Genomic DNA, 19,864 nt, shown 5'->3' with positions numbered 1-19,864 from the left:
GCAAAAATGTCTGATAATATATATATATATATATACATATACGTATGTGTGTGTGTGTGTGTGTTTTATTGGCAGCTGTCCTGGCTGGCACATAGGAAGTAAGTTTCCATTCCACAAAGGTATTAAACTCCTACACCCTTCACCCTTACTGCCATTTATTTATTGTGCTGAAATTTTATTTTAAAAAGGGGAAAAAATGACTAAGAGGGCTAGAAGTCATGACACATCTGTAATATTTTATGTAGATCACAAATCGAGCCCTGCCCTTGATATCATTTATGCATCCAGCAGTTTGTTATTCTGATTGTGTTGATCTCTACTTTGTTCTTACAAACCGTCAAGAATGCACTTTAACAATGTTTGATTGGCTCACATGGTACCAATCAACCCAGCCCTTGGCTGTCTGAGTGAGGTCAAATGCCAAACCTCAAACCTTTACAGGCAGCAATCTCTGCCACACTGGAATGCATCGCGAGAAACACTTCAGCTTTCTGCAGGAGATGGATGTGATCATACACGGAGCAAAATCAGCCCAAGGGACTACTTATACTTCAGAATTACCCTCATTTTGATATTTTTTCTGCCATTGTTAAAGTTAAAAGTCACTTACAAAAACAAGTTAAATTCTGGAGATACTTTTGGAAATATCTTATCCTGAGGAAAGACCAAGTAGCTTTGTTATAGTTGGAATATTGGAGATATTTTGGGGACACTGGGACATAAAACTCTTCAGATTAATTTATCAACAGCGTCAGAAAGTATCGTATTATTGTTTAAACATTCAGGCTCCAAGAAGCATTTGGTACAACTTCCAAAAAATTTAGGACGCTGTCAAAAACGTAACAAAAACAGAATACAGAGCCTAAATTCAATTGAATACAGTGCAAATGTATTTAATATTCAAACTAAACTTTTATTTATTGCATTTGATGCATTCTACCTGGTGCATGCGTCCCAACTTCTTTAGATCAAGGGAAAACATCCAGTCACAGGATGTTAAATCTAGCTTCTTTTTTTTTTTGCAAAGACAAACTGCTGCAGTTTCACAGCATCTTAAGCTGACATAAAAAAAATATATAAGTTACACATGACATGTTAGGTGGGAAAAAAACTTTACCAAAATATTTATTGAAGTTTAAAAAACGACATGAGTCATGTAAACAAACATGCGGTTTCAGATCAGCTCTGACAGCTGGCCGTTACTGCTCATCCAGTTTGAGAACACACCCACAGCAGGGAATGGATAAGGGTTGACAGCAGGACTTGTGTTTATTTCAGGAAGCAGCTCAGATTTGGCTACAGACATGCCATAGCAGGCCGAACCAGAAACACTGAAGCCGTCCTCTGGCACGGCTGAACTCTGGGGGATCATGGTCGAGGCGCCGTTGGTGTCGGTCGCGGCGGTGCTCGAGGGAGATGAGTGGTCATTTTCGGCCTTTGTGGCGGCCGGGCGGCTGGGAGAAAGTGGAGCAGAGGTGAGCTCCTCCAGCTTGCTGTACAGCGTCCTCATGGTGACAGGAACCGACATGGACCTGAGTGGACAGAATGCAAAGATGGAGAGTTTGGCACATTTTTTAACCCATTTAAGCCGGGAAATCGGATACGTCGTTTTGTAGTATTTGTAGTTTTTTCCACCTATTTTCGGTCACTTGGCCAATGAAATGCATCAGAATACATGTGGGAGTGTCACAATGCAACACGTTGATTTAAAAAAAAACAAAAAAAAAAACTTTATTGAAGGTTTGGACAAATAAACTCAACTTCTTATAAAAGCCACATGTATAAGCTCTCAAATATAGGTTTTACATAGCCTGGGTATACCCAGACTGCCTTGCGCGCTCTAATTTAATTTCAAACTGCGGCGGGGTCTGGAAACTTGAGGGAGATCTTAGCCCTGTTTTAAGGATCCAATCACAGAGCGGGGAGGGACGGTGAGACGATGACGCGTACTACTCGGCACTTGGAAGCTTTCCGGATCCAAAATGGCTGCTGCAGACGCGAAACTCTCTTTAGCTGTAGACGGTGTTTTAAATAGTTTAGAGCGAAAGTTGAAAGGCGAAAGGTCTCTCGGCGGCTCCGCTGTCCCCCGGCTGGTAGCGAGATCACCGGTAGCGGGGCTATTAGCGGTCTCGGCGGCTCGGCGCTGCCGAGACCGCTGGTCACCACTGGTGATCTCTTGTTGTTTGTTTGTTGCCCATAAAATCAGTGGATGTGTGTGGCAGAATGACATGAGGGGGAATAAAGCGTGAAAATAAATAATCTTGCAGCAAACAACACTCTCTCACAGACACACACACAACAAACATCCATCTCTGTTGCTCTACTACGTCATCTGGTATAACTGATCTGATTGGCTAAGAGCTACCTACAGACACTTTGATAGACATTCTAAGCGTCCAATAAACGGCTCTGGAGGATCGTAAACCACACCTCCTCTACGGAGAAAAGCATTGAAGGTGTCCAGACCTAATCTCCAATGAGATTTGGTCTGGTGTTAGCCAGGCTAGGTTTTACAGGCATTTTAGGCCTAAATGGGTTAAAGTACTGATCTGATGTTAAAGTCAATTTTCCTCATGATGCAACATGTACTCATAAGGGAAACCCTGAGCCATTATCCTCCTGCATCCTGTTAAACTGTATGAAATGAAGATGTAAGTCATGAAGTCATACCTCTGCATGACAGCTGAAAGGTGTTCATCCATAGAAGCATTCCCTATTCCTGCTCCGAACAGAGTGCAGGTAATCTGATGAGGATCCGGTACATTCACCAGTACTGTGGGCAAAAAAAATTAATAAAAGTAAGATTTCCAGTGGTGGAATGTAACTAAGTACATTAACTAATTCTGCACTTAAGGTACTTTACTTGAGTCTTTTTTCTTTGCCATTCTGTACTTCTACACCAATACATAATTCACTACAATCCTGAAAAAAAATTGGCAACTATTTTTATTAAGTAATTTTTCATTAAAAAATATTATATTTCATGGTTTCAGCTTCACAAATTAAAGGACTTGGGGGGGATTTTTTTTAATAATTCCAATATCTATTTCCCTACAATTATTTATATATTTTTACAAGAACGGCTAAAAATGATTAGTTGACTGTCAAAAAAATGATTGGCAACATTGATAATTTTATTTTGAATGAAAAAAAAAAAGCAAAAAAAAAAAAAAGGTTTCAGCTTCATAAATGAAAGGATTTTCTTTATTTTTCTATTTTCCTAATATTTTTTAATTCTTTTGATTTATTTTCCCTTGGTTGGCAAGAGAAACAGGAGGTGTAACTTCTGGCTCTGTATAATCGTGATTAATTCGTAATGAAAATATTTTTTACTTCAAACTGAGCTCCACCTCACCCAACAATGCCAGTAAAATCCTGCTTTTATATTATTGCACGAGAAATAATTATATTATACTGTAATATCTAACAGTTACAGGGGACATATTTCTACTTTTATTACCTTCCTCCACCCCTGCAGATTTATCTGCCAAAGAACAAAAGACCAATCAGATAAAAAGGCCTTTGGCGTAGATTCTAAAGTGCTTACAAACAGCGAGGGAGTCGGTGTCAGGTCGATGGAAGGTCACAGAAAAGCTGCTCTCAGACTCCGGCAGGACTTCAAAGTGTCGGTCACAAGCCGAACCTGAAAGCAGAATCCATCATTAAAACAATAACATAACTCACTAATTTCATTTTCTTAGATTTTTAATGCATGGATGACCTTCCATTTTAACCAAACCTGTGATTTAAAAATGTCTCCTACCTGTCCTGGCACACTGAGGAGCGGCGACGCAGCTCGTCAGCAGGGCGTTGATGACGCACTGATGACGAAGCAGCTCCAGCAGGGCCGGGACATGTGCAGGCAGGGTGAAGGGAACCCTGTCCACTACAGTCCCTCTCTGGGCAGGCGCCTCCCATGCAGCTCCAGGGAGGATATAACTGTGCATCACGCCACCAGGAAGAGGCTGGACGGAGAAAAAGTGCTGAATCATACAGTACATCGAAAGCTTGTGTCATAATTTAGCTTGAGATGAACCCGGTTAACTGTGTGGTGTTGACACATACCACTGTGGAAATAGCATCCTGCTCATCTAATGTCTCCCTGTGGCTGTGTGCACTTGAACGTCTCATCAGAAGCTTGGGTAAGGGTGCCCACTGCAGGTCAACATCTGGTATGGCCACATCTATGAAATATCACACAGAGGGAGCAGGAGAGCATATGATGATCGGGTCGTGCTTGTTGACTTTATATTCAAATAAAGAATTTTTAAAGCGTGACACTACATGCACTTTTTATGCATTGGTCAAGTTTGAGATTTTGGGCTGTTTTGCTACCATAACTTGTCTTCTTGTTTATCAGCGTCAGTAGATTTCTCCATAATGTACCAAAAGTTAGCATTAAACATGGCTCATTTGCATATTTAAACATAACATTTCAGAAAACTTGTAATACAAAAAATAACTGTCTTAATGTATATAATCAACTGGGAAGGTTCCATGTTTTTTTTATATATTATATATATATATATAAAAAGTTATATATATAATTAACTATAAAAAGTTAATTATTTTACTCTATTCACCTGTCGTGTTTTGCAAAATATATGGAATTTTATAAGACACATCTGTAAAGGCCATTTAAAAAAAAAAAAAAAAAAAACGTTTTCTTCCCATAATCTGAGCCAGAAATCTCCACTTTAGTAGCACTTACATGACCAAAACCTTCAGAATACAGATGGGAATAAAACTGAAAAGTTAAGTGTGTGTGTATCTTTTATCGCTTTTATAGAACATTTTAATACCAAACATGCGTTTTGAAAAAATGTGTTTTTATGGCAGAACTTTGATTTAAGTTTGCACTTCTTCCCACTCCTTTTCGGACATGTTAGATGATTTACTCAGTGTTTTATTATTTTTTCTGTATTAAGCTTTTCAATGTTTGAAACTGTTACTTTCTTTTCATGTTTTTTCTCCTTGTTTGTATGATAATCTTTTACATGTTCGAGATAAAAATTCAAATACCAAATTTCTGGAGTAATAAAAAGAGATTGCAACATTACCTCTGTTAAAACCTTTGAATGTAATATGTTAACAAAATAAAAAAACAATAATTTTGAACCTGGCTTTATTTAATGTTTAGATTTCTGTTTTGCAAATTAGCACATATCTAATAATATACATTTTTTTTTAAATTATCTTAACTCTCCAGTTATGTTCGTTTCTCAGGAACAGCTGTTGTTCTTGACCCAATGTTCTTGCGTCAATTTGACCCGGGGCATGTTTAATGATACAAAAGTGTCAGAAACTAAAAAATTCCAATAAACAGAGTATTTCAGTATTAATTCCATTACTGACCATTTCAATTAATATTTAGTGCAATAGTGTTGTTTACCACTCACAGATCATGGTTCAATGAGGATTACTTGTTTTTCATTTAAAAAAAAAAAAAAAAAAATGTAAATGTAATTTAAATCAAAATATAAAATAAAATACTTTTACATGACATTGATTTTTTAAAATTATATATTTTGATTTGTTTCTGTTTTAATGGAGTGACATTTTTAAGTTAACACGACATACAAATATGTGAAATGAACCATTAATTTTATATGTTGATTAAACTAAAAGCAGAAGAAGTTTCATCACGAAAAAACACTTAGCAATTTAAAAAAAATAATTTAAACTTTGAAATGTGTTAATTTGACCTGCAACATAACAGGAGGGTGAATGCAAGTGTAAGTGTGTAAGTGTCATGGCCATAACTATTAATTAAATGGTTTACCCTCTTCACCTGTAGCCTTTAAACCTGTTATCTGCACACTGACCTGTAATTTGGCTGAGCTTGTTTACAAAAGATGACATCACTGGTATTGCTGGCTGCAGTCTGAGCAGAAAGCAGGCAGGCAGAGTCTCATGTGTCGCCTCACTCACTGGCAGGAACACGGGCTGACTGCAACAGGACGCAGTTATACCTCATCAATGTGACATCCACATTCACAGTGGGATGTAAAGTGAAAAGTATCCTGTTGAGTGAGAGATTAAACGGGAACATGTCACCCCTGGGGATCCAGCTGTGCAGGCAGTGGGATCACAGACGCCATCTGAAGCTTGTGGGTCACATCGCTGTCGCCTACAGTCACCTGTGCTGCCTGGATGAACGTCTCTGCATCAGTCGTTTCTACAAAACAAAGAGGAAAAACTACGATAAAGACAATAAATGCATGAGGCATATTCCTATATGCATGCGAACATTTAACAGGTCTGTAAAGCAAGGAGCCAAAATCTTACGTAAATCTGTGGGTTTTATTTCATCACTCGGGGGGATATAGAACTGGATCGACAGGGGGCAATCTAAAGTGATGAATTAAATATTAATTGAAGAAAAATATATATGCATAACTTGTGTTTTTCTTCTTGGTTTTGTACCTTCTTTTCCAGTGATCAGATGCCCAATCCTGCCATTGTTAATCATGTCCACTTGGGGGTCAGAGTCCTTTGGCACCCTGAAATCAAAACAACTCTGCTGATCCAGATTTTAGATTACAACTATAAAGTTTTATTAATCCCCAATTGGGAAATGTATTGCAACCAGATCATCTCATAAAGACAAGAATATAAACATCACATTTGCAGCACAACTACTAAAATAAAAAAGCACAAACATTGGAGACATAAAAACTGAAAAAAAGGCTGCTACATCTACAATTGTTTTGTTTAGGCAACAATTTGATTATAGCCTGGAATAAGATCGAGGTTTGGTTAAAAAACAAAAAAAAAAGACTTCTGCACATAACTACTGGATGTAGTTATGTAGGTGACATAGATCAACAAAGACTATGATGTATTTACATACAGAAATTGATGCTCACTTTCCCTAAATGGATCTTTCTGTTCCTTATACTGCATCCCCTTAAAATCCTTTGCTCCTGTCATAATTACTATTGCCACTAGGGGTCGGCGCCAAACAAATTTCAGTATGGGGCGAAAAAGTTGCACCTCCGAGCTCATGATGAGCGTGTTATCTTTGAATTAGAGTGCATTATTTTTCATAATGTATGTACAAACAGTGAATGACAACAGCCTGATCCGACTAGTCGCTGCAGCACTTATTGCACAAAAGTTTTTGGTCATTAACCTGTTTACATTTCTGGCATCAGAACATTTGTTTTTGCATCTTACCGATATTCTTTTTCTTAATCAAACTCTATACATTTGCACCATTTCCGACTTTGTACAGCTGCACAACAGTTTTTCCCCAGAATAAAGTTTCTATCTGATCTTCCGTCACTTACCTCGGCAAATGTGAGATTTGCTCCAAGTCTTTCACAAGGCATTGCAGAGAGGCAAGTAATTTCAATTTGACTTCACTGAAACAAATGAAAAAAGACCAATGCAGATAAAAACTAAATGATTGCCAGAGGCCAAAAGTTTTAATGATTGAATAATATTTTAAGAGGAATTACTTGTCTCCAGGGACGTTGTACTGGGTGAAGAGGCCTGCCAACTTCATGGAGAACTCAGCAAAATGTTTTGACCTGTGTAGAAACAGTACAATCAGCATCTAAAACCATTCATCTTTTAGTAATCTCTTTTATAACGGCGTCATCTGCAGCTCGCAAGCAAAATGTCAGCGTTAAAATTTACCATCGCTCCAGTGCTTACCTCAGCAGCTGTAGAAAGCACTCACTGGGCTGCAAGACAATTTAATTTTATTATCACGCAGAGCGAAGGGGAGTAATTTGAACGGCAGTGTCCACTTACAGCAGGGGAGCCTCCGTGTGGAGCCACTTTTACCTCCTCCACCCCGCCACACGGCAGCAACACCACCTCCAGGTAGAACAGATCAGCCGTCAGGTAGCATGTGGCCTCAGTAATGTGGAAACCCATTCTAGGGAGGACAGAGCGGGAATATGGGAGGAAATTTGTGCCACTAAATATTTTATTACTGGAGAAATTAAGCTCTATAATGGTCATTAAAGAGCATTAAACCAATAAAAAAGTTATTGTAGGGCTTTAAAGTCAAATATCGCAACTCTACCCTTGTTGTTTGGCAATCACTTCCAGACGAGACCTCATGGTCTTCATGGAGGACACTGAAACACACAGAGACAAACTCAGTCACATGTACTAATACATACTGTGGAAGGTCATACTGTATAATATGGAAGCTGCTGAAGTAAAGACATTTGGAATTATTAAAAAATGTTTTCCCTTAAAATAAAAATTAACATTTATTAAAGTGTGTGTACTTATTTATATATTTGTGTATTCTTTGTTTTATTAATTTATTTCAGGATTATGTTCGTAGCCATATTTATTTAATTAATAGGCAAATTTATTTATATATTTATTGCCACATGTATTAATTCCATTATTTCATAGCCATGTTATTTTTTATATGCAAATGTATCTATTCATTGCCTCATTTATTAATTAATTAATTAATTAATTAATTTAATAGCAATATTTATTTAATTCTATGTTTATTTATAGGCAAATTAATATACATTTTGGCTACTTTATTCCAGGATTTATTTTATAGCCATATATATTAATTAAATAGGAAAATGAATGAATATATTTATTGTCTCATTTATTTATTTCAGGATTTAATTTATAGGCATATTTATTTTATTCTATGTTTATTTATTTATCTAATAGCCAAATGTATTTATATATTGTTGACTCCTTTATTTATTGCAGGATTTATTTTATAGCCATATTTACTAATTAAATAAGAAATTGAATTCTTATATTTATTGTCTCATTCATTTATTTCAGGGTTATTTTATAGACATTAATTTATTTAAAAGGTAAATTTACTTACATATTTATTGCCCAATTTATTTACTTCATGGCTTATTTCATAGCCCTTTTTATTTATTAAATAAATAAATGCATTTGTGTATCTATTACCTCATTTATTCATTTCAGGATCTAAGATATACATGTATTTCATTGGCAAATGTATTTATATTATTTTAACTTAAATGGCATTCCATTAGATACAGAATCATACCATTAAACACTTCCTGGAGCCTTTCCAGTGATCTAACCAGCAGCTTACAGGGAATGGATTCATCTTTGGGTTTGTCCTATTGGGGGACAAAGGAAAGAAAAAGAAAACACAATGGAGCAGTTGTGTGGCGAAGTCATCCTTGTGTAAACAGTGTTTGGTCCTCCCAGCCCATCCTATGACACCATGGCAGAGGGGAATGTTGACATTTGGATGCTTTGCACTTTGGGATGGGTATGTTTTTAAAAGCCACAGAGGCTGCCTGTGAAAATACAGCGAGCATTGCATTGTTTTTGAGAATCTTGGTGCTATAAAAGTCCTCTTGAGCATCACTCCTGGCAGGAAACTGTATGACTATCCCCAGCTGCCTGATCCCTTTGGACCACACAACACTTCAGACCACCAAGTAATCAAGTTTCTTTACGAGGCTCCAGAGACTGACCACTGCCAAGCTCCACTTTGTATTAATCCAAAAGTATTATCTGTCCTGCAGCTCCACCCATGATGGATCTAAAGAAAACTAACACACCCTCTCATAGTCAGTACAGCAGTGCTAAAATCACTTGAGAGCAGCCTTTTTGTTGAGCAAAAGACACCAGCATCTATGAAGCTTTGCATGTTTGGCCCTAAACTTGTAAAATGATAAACATCTGCAAGTGATGCATCCTGCAATGAACAGATAGTGATTGTTTTACCCAGCAGGGCAGTGGCAAAAACATACCAGGAACAAAGCTCAGGCCTCGAAGGCAAGTTAAAAAACAACTAACCGTCAACGCACTAACTGATTCAACAAAGACTCGTGTGTTCCAGGACAGATGATCTCACTCTCAGTGCATGACCACACCAGTTCCTGATTTGCAGCACATCATCATATTAGAGAAGCCATCCAGTAACAAGTCTCATAACATCATAATTTTATTTAGGCAACCATCACTTATCCCTGCATAGCAATAATAAAGGGGCATATCTTCAAATAACCCAGTGGGAATTGTGTGTGATCTCCACGATTAGCACTGTGGTATGTTAAAAAAAAAAAAAGAGGGGGTGGGGGGGTGGGAAAACTAACAAGGTGATGAAGACAGACGTAACGTTTACTGGACTTTGTCTTACCATGCATCTTCGGACAAGCTGAAAGGTTTCATTCCATGTCTTTTCTGCAAACTTCAAGTGCAGCTCAGAGATTATGGACTTCATAATTAAGGCCTACAGAAGGAGAAAATAAAACACCTAACAGTAAGAATATTAAATCAGCATCTGAAAGCTTAAATTTATTATTGCATTTTTTTCGATTTCTGTATTTTTGTGATATTTTTTATTTATTTTAGGGGAGGGGAGTTTTTTAGTTTTTTAAGATACAATGAACCTTCCCCAGTTTTTTTTTTTTTTTTTTTTTTTAATTTAGGCTACATTAAGACAATTCTTATTTTGCAATACAAGAATTTTACCTGATCAAACCTCTGAAAAAATAATAACTGATTTTAGGAAAAGGGCATTTAAAGACATCTACTGCAAAGTTTTGTACATTATGCAAGACACTAGAGATGAGAAAAGAGCAACAAATAAATAAATTAACAAATAGATAGCACCATGTAACCCGTTGATTACTCAACCTTAATTGTATTCTTTTCTTTGTTTGTTTCTTAAATTTTGTGCAAAAAAAGGCAAATAATGCTTGATCTAATGCAAACTTTTGGTCAATTTAGGAGAAATCTACAGACGCAAATCGGCGAAATGCAGCAAAATAAACACCTAAATTTGTACTTTGGAGGTTTTCTTTCCACTAATCTGAAAGGAAAGCAAAGCCTATAATCTCTTGAGAAAAAAAAAACAATTTTGCATGTGGTGTCTCGCCTGAAAATAAAATACAAAAACTTTAGGCCAACATTACCTGGCTCCTGAGCGCTTATCACTCTTGCTGACTTGACAAAGGGTCTCCAGTTGAACAAACGTGCCAACATTTATGCGGATTATCCAATTAATCAATTATCCATGTTCACTCCACTAACCCCTAATCTGTATTTCATGTCCAAACGGGAACATAAATAAATCAGAAAAATATATTATTATTCATAAGTGGCATGCTATGTTTTTTTTATTGACAAATGGATGTTACATTTAGACAAAAAGTGAACCAGACTGGTTGTCCCAGGCGGGCGGGCGTTGTCAGACGGAGCCAAGCCCACAGGAGGACGTGCATCGGTCTGCTGCTAAGTCTCCGGAGTTAGCACGAGAGCTAGCCATGAGCTAACAAGTAGCTAGCTGAGTCTTCTCATCTTGCCACCATAATTCAACCTCCGTGAAACATCGTACCGAGGTGAATACTCTTTAATTTCCCGGTAGGTCACGTCAGTCACATAAATACTGCTGTTTTAACGCTTTCTGCTGCTCATGTTCGCTCTCTTTTATTTTTTAAAACGCTGCATCATTTAGTTGTGATTAGCTGCTTGTTATCGCTTGCTAGCCCTTTTTTTGCATGACCCTAGCTGTGGCTAGCGAGGATCGACCGAACATCTGTTGCTGCTTATGTGCTTTTTTAAGGGGGTTGTCTGTTCATATGAGCAGCTATCTTCATGTTGAACTTCCCTCTCATGTCAATTAATTAACGCCCAGGTGGCGTTAACCTGCTCGGGTTGGTTAGTTAGCCTGTTAGCCACGTCGCTCCACTGTAGTCAACCTGCTAGCTAGTTTACCTGCTGTTGACATGTTAATAAGTTAACATGATTATTAGAGGATTGCGCAGTGTTATTTATTATCTCAATCTCAATCTATTATCTCAAGGAGAGATTGTGGCTTTGTCAGCTAACAGTATAAACCATCTTGTTGTATTGTTGTTATTAACGTTATTGAGTCAATTTCATGAACGTGTTTAGCGGTTAAGATGACACACCTAATTACAGTTACGCCTGATTATGAGGTCATACTTGTTTTTGTTATTGTAAACGTTAGTTAACTTGCCTAACATTTCGTCACCCTGTTAAAATAATCGCCTAACTCATTTTTTCAAGTTTTGCAGAAAACACAAAAAACTTCACCAGAAGTGTAACATATGACATTTATTGATCATTTCACTCAAAAAGGATGTAACGAAGGATGGCTATTGGCATAGTAATAACACTGTGTGTAAATTAAGTAACTTAAGAGAAATAAATGACTTAGGCAATTTTTTGAACATGCCTTTGTGACTTAAGCAAGATATATTAACACTTTATTTTGAAGGTGTCTACATAAGAGACACACAAGCCTGTCAGAAACATGACATGACAAGTATCATGAACATTAATGTTACTTCAAAGTGTCATTAATGTTCATGACACATCCCATGTCATGTTTATGACACACTCGTGTCACTCTTATGTAGACACCTTCAAAATAAAGTGTTACCATATCTTGCTTAAGTCGCAAAGGCATGTTCAAAAAAATGTCTAAGTCACATTTTATTTTGACTTAGGCATAATAAATCCGCTTAAGTCACACACTTGACATAGGCCATTATCTTGAAGGGGTAAAATCACATGATCTGATCAACTGAGGATGTAGGTGATTTTACTACAGGTGGCCGGCGTCATGAGGAGATGATTTAGGCAAAAAACCCCAATTTTGACAAAAAATGACTCAGGCGATTATTTTAACAGTGTGACGGTATATGGGTTAGCAAACCCACTACAAACTGTTTGTTACAAGATATATTTACCTACTGTGGGGCTTTTAAATGGTTTTAAGTAAAAGTACATAGCCTCCTGCACTAAATCTTAATATTGACTTAAAGTGCATACACCCCTTTTGTTAATTTGGATAATGACCTATTGGCTGCCTTCCCATCTTTATCCCCGATCCCCAGAGTTTTTGTGCAGGCCTATGATAGGAAAAGAGCATTAACACACACTTCATGGTATTCACATAGTCTTTTTTGGACCATCCCGTATGGGAAAGTAACCACTAAATGGCTTTGGCATATGTCAGATTTTATCCAGTCCTGTCAAAGTTTGGAAAATACTGCCAGATGTTACTCAGAACCTTTTAAAAAAGTTATATTTCTTTGGTAAGTGAGTTTCACAGGTTCTTCTTGGGTTAGTGGAATTTGCTAAGTGTTTGTCATGATGTACAATAGTTAAGTTTACTATTTATCATTGAGGTTGTTAGGTTTTCTCAAAGAATGCCTCAAGCAGTATTTACAGGTTTGCAAATGACGTGGTTGTTAGGGCTGCAACTAATGCTTATTTTTGTTAGTGTTACCGGCTGATTATCTCTACTGTTTGTTTTGGAAATATTATGTCAGAAAACAGTGAAACATGCACTGTGAAACCTGCCGACCCCAAGGTGTTGTCTTATACTTTGTTTTATCAAAAATCTATACAAAAAAGCTATTTTGTATATTATTATGTACACAGGATAGTATAAACTTCTCACATTTAAGAGACATGGAAACTGAAAGTGTTAGGATTCTTTGCTGAAAAACTGACTAAATTGATTCTTTGAATTTCACTACTACTATACATTTTTAGTTACACTAATCGATTAGTCTGATATCCAGCATGTGAAGGTTGGCTGCAAAATAGCATTTACATTCATGAGGTAGCTTCTAATTTTGTCATTTTGCTGATCTATAAGATTAAATGTGATGAATGCACATTTCTGGGGGACCTTTTTTCTTAAACTTTAATGTTCATGCAGATATTTTTGTTTAATTCACCCACATAATAACTACATGGTGTATGGGGACATGTTGCTATTATTTTCTCAGCAATTAAATATTTTTCCTTGCCAAGAAAAAGTAAAGGAACAGTATCCACTATAGCTACTTTAAGGGACATATAATCTTCCTGCAGACACATAGCTGCAGGGTGGAATAATAATGAAAGATACTGATTATAAAACAGTTTCTAATGCATCAGTCTGGTGCCAGTGAGGTAATTACCACATTTTATCTCACTGTAGTCTTAACCAGGTGCAGAGAATAATCTTCTGCACTACGTTTATGGTGTAATGGCAGTTTCTCCTAGTTTTATTTTACTGCTATGAGACACAATGATGGCTTTGCAATTTAACAGCAGAAATGGAATCCAGAGCCTCGGAAATGATGATGAAATATCTAAGGATGTCTTCTTTCTTTTTCTTTTTTTTCTCCCCAGGAATTATCATTTGGCCCCTTGTTGCAGCTGGATTTTACGGTCTTCATTTCACAATCCTTCCCTCCACCTCCAGCTCCGCCTTGAACTTTCTACCTTTGACACTCGGATCTCTCAGTACACAGAGCCATGGCAGCTGCTAAGCCAAAAGGGCAGAACTCTCTAGCCCTTCACAAAGTGATAATGGTGGGCAGTGGTGGAGTTGGGAAATCAGCCCTCACGCTTCAGTTCATGTATGATGAGGTGAGCAACGTGCATCATAACAATCAAATAAAAATCACGAGTTGTTGAGGTAGGACAATTCTCCATTTGCATAATGGATAACCACAACATTTTCCCCTATCACAGTTTGTTGAAGACTATGAGCCCACCAAAGCAGACAGTTACAGGAAGAAAGTGGTGCTGGACGGAGAGGAGGTACAGATCGACATCCTTGACACAGCTGGACAAGAGGACTATGCAGCCATTCGAGATAACTACTTCCGCAGCGGCGAGGGTTTCCTCTGTGTATTTTCCATCACAGAACTGGAATCATTTGCAGCAACAGTCGACTTCAGGTCCAGTAGCACACAATATTTTAACGAGACAGTTTTCCATCCATTACGATTTAATGACAGTGACCATTAGGCATTCCTCCCTGGCTGAAATGCATAAACAGTGTATGCTGTTTAGAAATTCTACAACATCATTAAAGGCCACTGTATTTTCTACCGTTTTTATGCAGCCACTTTAGCAAGTGTATTGTTTTTATTTACATAATTCATGGCTGAATGACAGTTTTTTTTTGTTTTTGCAGAGAGCAGATTCTGCGAGTGAAGGAGGACGAGAATGTGCCCTTTCTTTTGGTAGGTAACAAGTCAGATTTGGACGACCGACGGCAGGTTAGCGCAGACGAGGCAAAGGCACGTGCGGAGCAGTGGGGCGTGTGCTACGTGGAGACTTCTGCCAAAACCCGTGCCAATGTTGACAAGGTTAGTGTCAGCCGCTACGGCTACGTCAGTACGACTGGGTTTTCATTACAAATAAACGTTTTTTAGAAGAAAAAAAATCTGTTTTCTAGAGGTGTGAATCAGCAGAGGTCCCACGATACGATTTTATCCCGATACTTGAGTCACAATATGATATTATTGCGATTTTAAGCATTTTGAGATATGGTGAGTATTGCAATACAATATATTGAGATTTAACTGTTGAACTGCATTTTTGTGTCCACAAACTTAAATTGAATCAAAACATTTTTTGTCAAATAAGAGATTCTCAGTCTGTTCCTCTCACTTCAGTCTTTTTATTTCTCCACAATGAGAGTCAAACCCACAGACTGACCAACAAAGTATTAAGTCAAACTGAACTGATATCTAAATTGTATGGACGACAACAATTGCAGCATTTTCTCACACTTTTCTCAACAAAAAAGCCAAAATGGTTTATCACATGACCAGCGCTTCATGTAGGGCTGATAACGCTGCAGGACAGGGGAATAGCTGTCCTCCTGCACATGTAGCCAGTAGCAGCATTAACTGCACATCTGCTTGTAGAGATGTAGAGAGGCAATAAAGGCCTACAAATAATACCTCTAATCTTTTCACAACACACCCAATTTACGATTTTTTCCTAAAAAACAAACTACAAAAGATTACACAAAGGAATAATTAAAAAAAAATGCTTTAATTTTTTTTTATTGTTAAAAACAAGAACAAACAAAACAGATTCATTTTGTTACTGAGATTAATGAAGTGCAAACCTAAAAGGTGCCTTTTGTAAAAATATATTGTATCCCTGAATTATATACACTTTATTTAAACTCGTAAGGCACTGAGGTTTCCCTCATATACAGTGATGACGAGTACATTTACACACAGTACAGAAATACAAATTCAAAATACAGATAACAGAAAAGATGAACAAATAAGTAAAAATGCTGTTTAAAATGACCAAAGCTAAAAACAGTTGCAGACAGTTGCAGGAAAGTCCACAATCAAGCTACAAAATTGAAAAAATGTTATGAGCGTATTCATCCTCAGTGTGAGTTGAAGATTAAAAATACTTTGTGTATGTTTGTTCATACATGAGGTGCTGGTAATGCCTTTTTTAGGGCAGCTGTCTGTATAAAAAGTCTCTGTTTTAAGGGTTGAAAAGTAGGAGTAGCGTGGTGTAAATGTACAAACATAATCGTGAACCTCTCCTTTTTATGTTTTCTTTAACAGGTGTTCTTTGACCTGATGCGAGAGATCCGGGCGAGGAAAATGGAGGACAGCAAAGAGAAGAACGGGAAGAAGAAAAGTAAAAGTTTGGCCAAGAGAATTAGAGAGAGATGCTGTATTTTATAGTGGTGACAGAGAGCAGGACAGCTGCTTATGTATATATACATTTCTCAGACTTTTGCATTTATTTTGTGCCCATACCTGACCATGACTTTCTGTTCCTAGCTAACAGGACATCTGACCGTGCGTCAGGAAGTAGTAAGGTGGCACTCCATACACCATTTATAGCTCTAACTTTTTATGTGCTGACACTCCAAATAATTTATGTACTCTCTCTCTCTCTCTTATTCTGACCACATTACAGAGTGTAATAAATGGATGGTGTTTAATTTAGGCTTTAAGCTTGTCAAGAAGCTAAGCCTTAAAAAGTTACAAAACCTTTCATTGTAAAGTTTGATGTGTATAATATATTCAGACAACTGTGCAGTTCAAAAGAAAAGATAGAAGTGTCAGAGCCAAGGTTTAAATGGGGATGTAGGAACTGGAGCTTGGGTAGGAAATGTAGGTGAACAGACTCAGTGTAGTGTCAACCCAGAATTCATCAAGTGCCACCAAGGAAATGTACATTGCACTGGTGAAACTATGAAGCATTTTAATTGAAGGATCGTTACTTGGAGCCGGAATTTGATGCCATTCCTATTTGTTGTTTTACATCTCAATTTTACTACGTGGTAAGGTTATGAACAGTTATATTTATCTGTGAAGTCTTCTTTCTTCTCTCGTCCTCTATCATATCAACCAGTGGAAGATAAGCGCACTAATATTTCCATTTCCTTTCCCCTTTGCGTCACTCACTTGAGTGCTCTCAAATGCACAAACAACATTGGTCATTACCCTAAATCCACGAGGGATTTTACAACACTTGAACCTTTTTCAATTATAACATTTCAGAAGTTTTACCTCACTTGGCCAGTGGTTTTTATTGCCTTTTTTTTTTTTTTTCGTTGCAAGGAATCCCTGGTGCTCTGATAAAAGGCGATTCCATAACACTACATCCTTTACATGCTGTCATCTAAAGTTTATAAAATAAATAGCTTCCAGTCATGAAAATATTTTATTTTCCCTATTTTGCTCCTCCTGGCTCAGACTTTTAATCACAAAGCTTGTAGTCTCTCTTTTTTTACTTAATAGGGACTCGAGTGGGAATAAATTAATGGATAGATTGATTTTAAGGCGTAAAAAATATTACAAAATGAATGCGGGCTTGATGGTAGCGAGGTGGTACCTGTCCAAAAAAGTTGCTCTCAGTCACCAAAGAAAAATGCTAGCTAGTACAAACAAGTGCCCACTTATTAATGGAAGTGAATGACAACTTATAGTGAGCAGTGTTTGTGTAGAAACTGTCTTTGTAAAACTGATGGAGGAACTTTAAGAATTTCATTGAGAATGGCCTCGGGTGGAAATGCAAAGTTACGAGGGATTTAGTAATTCATGTACAGTGCATCACTGTTGCCTCTCTGTCCATTGTGAATGTGAATAATCCCCCCGATACCCTTTCTGTTTGCCTGTAATCTTAGCCTGCCACTGATGTGCAGAGTTTAGAGGTCATTGACTACTTTTTTTGTTTACCTTTGCTCCATTTTGTGCAAGGCTACCCGGTGTTATAAAGCTGTAGTGACATCTTAATGAAATACCTGATCTGTTCATTTCCTCCCGCTCCTCATGAAGTCATTTTACAGGCAAGTGACGATTGAAGCAGTGTAAAAAAAATTGGCAAAATGAGAATGCTATATGTGATTTAACCGCTAAGTCACATAGACCAAAACACACTGTGAAATCTGCCCATCTATTCTCTTATTTCCCCTTATGACTGAGCCATTCTTTTACTTGTTTTTAACTTATATAAATAACTTATTTAATTTTTATTATATTTTAAAATCTGACCACCAACCAGATGTGTTTGCTATGTTTCACTCTCCAGTTTAAAGGCATACTATGCAGGAATTGTCGCTTAATGTTTATAAACAAAACATTTAAACTTGGCCCCTCTTCGGCTCAATGAAAATGAAGCAAACCCCAGATTTATTCTGGTTTTGAAACGAAATTTGTCCACATGTTGTTTCGCCTTCCTATATGTGTTTTCTGTTCGCACTGTGAACTTTTCTTTTGGTTTTGGTTTTCTTTTGGTTTTAGCTTTGTTCCTGAAAAATGGCACTCCGAAACCTCCCAAACACAGCAAAATGTAAAGAAAATACAGATACAGATATATTGGGTAAGAAGTGATAATTGTAAAAGGTTATTTTTGTATGAGTTTATACTATCCTGCATAGTGTACCTTTAAATAGTAAATGTGTTTGTGTACAATGCCGACAGAAACAATTAACCATTTACATAAAATGATTTCATTAACCATTAGGACACCCAACAATGGAGTCTATGCAAAAAAATTTAAAAAATGTTAAAAGAGGAAAGAACATGAAACTGTCAGTGAGTGCACTAGTTCATCTAAGCTAAGAAAATCAAACATCATTCAAACATTGTGAGCTGTTTTTAATATTTGAAAGCATTTGTTTAATAGCTTCCCTGAGTTACATGTACATGAGCACTTTCTGGCTTTGATTACAGGCGTTGTTTGTCATATATTTCAGTGTGCTAATTGTACAAAAACACAGTAATGCAAAAGAATGTCCGTGGTATTTCTTGTAAACTGAAAAGCACACAGTGGAGAGTTGGAGTTTTAAGATATGCGAGGCAAAACCCAAAATGTTTTGGGCTTCAGAATGTTTAGAAAGTAAGTTTTGGTAAATATATTTTAAGGGCTAACCTCCAGTACACCATGACCGTGATTGAAACACAACTGAAAGTTAAAGTGACAAGCGCAGAAACTGACATATAGTGTAAGAATCACAGTCTGTTATGGCAAACCCTCCTTAGCTTACGGCCATTTACATTAACTGCTGTGTGAAGCTACTTAAAGTGACCACCATAGTGCTTGCTTACACTAACATTGGCTTAACACTAATTCTTGTTTCAGTGTTTATTTTTCCAGAAGCAAACATTCATAATTCTTTGTCTTCGTGTTAATAGACTTGATGGCCCGAATATTTTCAGCGAGATTTAAGGGGTGATACTAAAACAGATATTTGTGTGAAAGCTATGAGCAAACTGTCCTCAAATAACTTGTTTTTTTGCCTTTTATATAAATACCCTTGGAATAAAGAATAGATATCTTTGTCTTTGGTTGGATGGTTGTATGTATGCCATCAATTAAATGTTTTCCTTCATGTTTACTTATTTTGAACATAACCACTAATGTAGCCTATCTGTTTGTGAATGCAAGAGGTGAAGCTTACATTTCAATTCATTTTTTTGTGAGTTATTTGGAAATGGCAAATAAAGTGGATATTACTAATAACATTTTCCAAATGTATTCAGGTATTCTTTGTGTGGAGATCTGTGTCTTGACTTGAGTTATTACACTGAGCAGGCGGAAGCTTCCTCTGGGACTTTTTCTACATTTT

General features: G+C 37.0%; 2 protein-coding genes across 6 annotated transcripts; one reads left to right on the top strand and one right to left on the bottom strand.

The window, feature by feature from the left end:
• Positions 1-1,107: 1,107 nt before the first annotated feature.
• zgc:111976 (mediator of RNA polymerase II transcription subunit 1-like) lies at positions 1,108-11,059 on the bottom strand. 3 transcript variants are annotated; one of them, XM_059326743.1, is made up of 17 exons: positions 10,905-11,059; positions 10,127-10,219; positions 9,020-9,095; positions 8,039-8,093; positions 7,762-7,888; positions 7,663-7,691; positions 7,464-7,535; positions 7,293-7,367; positions 6,427-6,503; positions 6,289-6,351; positions 6,058-6,178; positions 5,826-5,950; positions 4,066-4,184; positions 3,764-3,965; positions 3,548-3,643; positions 2,671-2,773; positions 1,108-1,532 (listed from the first exon to the last, which is right to left on the bottom strand). In XM_059326743.1, exons 2-17 carry the CDS (start codon positions 10,208-10,210, stop codon positions 1,175-1,177), a joined length of 1,782 nt encoding a protein of 593 aa, XP_059182726.1. In that variant the 5' UTR covers positions 10,211-10,219; positions 10,905-11,059; the 3' UTR covers positions 1,108-1,174. The 3 variants fall into 3 exon arrangements, with proteins under 3 accessions (XP_059182726.1, XP_059182728.1, XP_059182727.1); XM_059326745.1 differs by lacking the exon at positions 10,905-11,059 and adding an exon at positions 10,627-10,882; XM_059326744.1 differs by lacking the exon at positions 10,905-11,059 and adding an exon at positions 10,766-10,825.
• Positions 10,234-19,760, top strand: ralaa (v-ral simian leukemia viral oncogene homolog Aa (ras related)). Of its 3 annotated transcripts, none has more exons than XM_059326748.1 (5): positions 10,234-10,249; positions 14,146-14,385; positions 14,491-14,699; positions 14,939-15,113; positions 16,347-19,760. In XM_059326748.1, exons 2-5 carry the CDS (start codon positions 14,272-14,274, stop codon positions 16,467-16,469), a joined length of 621 nt encoding a protein of 206 aa, XP_059182731.1. In that variant the 5' UTR covers positions 10,234-10,249; positions 14,146-14,271; the 3' UTR covers positions 16,470-19,760. The 3 variants fall into 3 exon arrangements, with proteins under 3 accessions (XP_059182731.1, XP_059182730.1, XP_059182729.1); XM_059326747.1 differs by lacking the exon at positions 10,234-10,249 and adding an exon at positions 11,199-11,330; XM_059326746.1 differs by lacking the exon at positions 10,234-10,249 and adding an exon at positions 11,213-11,352.
• Positions 19,761-19,864: the final 104 nt, after the last annotated feature.

Source organism: Centropristis striata, chromosome 23 (genome assembly GCF_030273125.1).
Source record: "Centropristis striata isolate RG_2023a ecotype Rhode Island chromosome 23, C.striata_1.0, whole genome shotgun sequence".
NCBI lineage: Eukaryota > Metazoa > Chordata > Actinopteri > Perciformes > Serranidae > Centropristis > Centropristis striata.
The sequence above is the reverse complement of the archived record's forward strand: the minus strand, read 5'-3'. Positions and strand labels throughout refer to the sequence as shown.